At 61.4% G+C, this 2,500-nt stretch overlaps 2 protein-coding genes across 3 annotated transcripts in view; one reads left to right on the top strand and one right to left on the bottom strand.

Moving 5' to 3' along the window:
- Positions 1-2,500, bottom strand: part of LOC119577183 — a 58,502-nt gene that overhangs the window by 24,347 nt on the left and 31,655 nt on the right. The gene's annotated exons all lie outside the window — the stretch shown is intronic.
- LOC119577182 overlaps positions 1-2,500 on the top strand; it is a 2,911-nt gene that overhangs the window by 256 nt on the left and 155 nt on the right. The window contains exons 1-2 of one of the 2 annotated variants that reach the window (XM_037924906.1): positions 1-1,244; positions 1,314-2,500. The exon at positions 1-1,244 is cut by the window's left edge and continues 256 nt beyond it; the exon at positions 1,314-2,500 is cut by the window's right edge and continues 155 nt beyond it. In XM_037924906.1, coding sequence (XP_037780834.1) covers positions 381-1,244; positions 1,314-2,123 — 1,674 coding nt within the window. In that variant the 5' untranslated portion in view covers positions 1-380 and the 3' untranslated portion in view covers positions 2,124-2,500. The other variant, XM_037924904.1, reaches the window with a different exon arrangement.

The raw sequence follows: 2,500 nt of genomic DNA, 5'->3' as shown, positions 1-2,500 counted from the left end.
TTGCTTGGATTAAATCCCGATTATTACATTCCTTTTTTTGTTGGTTTGTTTGAGGGGGGATCAGTATTCAGAGAGAAAAAATAGGCTCGTGGGCGTAGTAGATGAAAACGGCAAAATAAAATATAGTAAGAGAGAGAGAGAGAAAAAAAAAAGCTTGAAAAATAAACCCGAGTTTGTTTACATCAGCCGCCGAACGATAACAACCAAAACAAAACAAGAAACGCAACAGGGACAGTTCGAGGGGCGTCCCCTTAGCCTGCGCCTGAGCCAGAGTTGACCTGTGACCTGTCCTGTGGTGGACCCATCCCCCCTTACCCCCCTGTGCCCCCCCCCCCCCTTGTGTTGGACCTTATCCCTCGAACCACATTATAGCAACGGCCATGGCTCTCTCGAGGAGGAGCGCGGCGCCCGCCCTGTGGCTCTCCCTCGTGGCACTGTGCCTGGCCCTGGAGGCTGCTTCGGCCGGCGACGCAGCGGCTGCAGGAGCGGGGGGAGGGGGAGGGGGAGGAGGAAGCACCCCCTCCGGCTGCCCCCCCGAGGAGCTGACGGTGTACAAGGTCAAGCTGGAGACCCACTGGAGCCCCAGGGACTTCCCCAAGCACTACCCCGAGTGGCGCCCCCCCGCGCAGTGGTCCAAACTCGCAGGCATCAGCCACAGTCGCGACCTGGTCCTGTTCCGCGCCGGCGAGACGGCCAGCCCCGAGGTCAAGGCCTTCGCGGAGACCGGCAGGAGCGACGGCTTCGACAAGTACGGCCAGGGCAACGACGGCGCCCTCGACGTGTTCAGCGCCCCCCCCATCCCGCAGGGCGTCGGGGAGACCCAGTCCGAGTTTTTCGTCGACGGGAATCATTCCAGGATTTCGCTCCTGTCCAAGATCGTCCCTTCGCCCGACTGGTTCGTGGGCGTGGATAGCTTCGAGCTGTGCGAAGGCGGCAACTGGGTGGACAACGTAAAGATCCAGGTCGACCCCCTGGACGCCGGGACAGACAACGGCCTGACCTTCACGTCGCCGAACTGGCAGACGAGTCCCCAGGAGAAGCTCTTCCGAATCACCGCCAACTACCCCGACCACCCGGCGCATTCCTTCTACTACCCGACGCTCCAGCACTTGCCCAGGATCGCTACCTTCACCATCACGAAGATGAAGGAGTACACGCTGAGCGAGCACTTCGACCCCGTGGACGGGACGGCCTACGACGTCGTCAAGATCGAGGACATCGCCTACAAGCACTACGGGGACGAGTTGAAGTCCTCAGTCCCTGAGTTTAAAGGCAGCGCCGTCGACCCCGAGGACAGTGAGGATCGCAATCAGAACCACGTCTCTTACGTCACCTCCGTCCGAACGTTCACACCAGCCGTGACCACGACTTCGACCACCACCACAACTACCACCCCCGCGCCCTCTTCCGCCACGCCCCTCCGCGCCCACCACCGTCACCGCGCCCACCATCGGCCGGCAGTCGGACCACGCCCCTCGGTCACGCCCTGGAGGTCGCCCTACGACACGGCGACGGAGGAGGAAGTCTCCCGCAACGCTTTCGTCAACGCTCTCCCGCCGGCCAAGGCGAGGGACGTGGCTGCCAACAGGAGGGTGTCCCTCATGAGTAACTCGGTGGAGAGTGAGGACGAGGAAGACGACGAAGAGGAGGAGGAAAACCTGGAGAACGAGGAACAGCAGGAGCAGGAGCTGGCGGCGCAGCAGCAGGGCGAGGAGGGCCCCGTGCACGACAAGGCGGCGAGGACGCAGGCCAAGCACGTGGCCAGAGGCAGGTCCTCGACGCCCCACAAACGCATCCCCACCGGCGACGCCATGGCGGTCATCGACGATATCGTCAAGAACTACCAGAAAGAGCAGAGGAGGAAGATGAGGAAGCAGAGGAGGGAGCAGAGGAGGCGGCGCAGAATGGAGCTCAGGAAGATACGTCCTCCTCGCGACTGCCGCGTGACCGAGTGGTCCGCGTGGTCGGCCTGTAGCAAGACCTGTGGCATCGGCGAGCAGACGAGGACAAGAACCATCCTGAAGCACGCGCGCCGCGGAGGGAAGGCGTGTCCGGTGCTCGAGGAGACGACCTGGTGCGGCTCGGCCGGCGCCTGCCCGAGGGACTACTTCATCTGGTCTTAAGGAGGAGCGCGGAGGAAGAGGACGTGGGGGAGAGGGGAGAAAGAGGGGGAGGGAGGGGAGAAGGAAATGGGATTGGGGGGGAGGGGAAGGGAGGTGGGTGATCTTGGGGGGGGGTGAGACCACATGATGGCTGGCAGTGAAGAAGACAAAAACAAGAGAAAGAAAATGTAAACTCGAAAATAAAGTATATTACTTTTGCTTTCGAAAGACTTGATCCAATGATATTTAGTCACGACAGACATCGACAGAGAACACGGGCTCTTCTTCTGGCAGCCCGGCTCACCAGGAGAGGTGTCAGAATGCGGTCCGTCTGGCGAGGAGAGCCGAGGCGGGCCGCGCCTTGTAAATAGCGGCGGAGCGATGGCACGAGCGAGGCG

Source organism: Penaeus monodon, chromosome 9 (assembly GCF_015228065.2).
Source record: "Penaeus monodon isolate SGIC_2016 chromosome 9, NSTDA_Pmon_1, whole genome shotgun sequence".
Lineage (NCBI taxonomy): Eukaryota > Metazoa > Arthropoda > Malacostraca > Decapoda > Penaeidae > Penaeus > Penaeus monodon.
The sequence above is the reverse complement of the archived record's forward strand: the minus strand, read 5'-3'. Positions and strand labels throughout refer to the sequence as shown.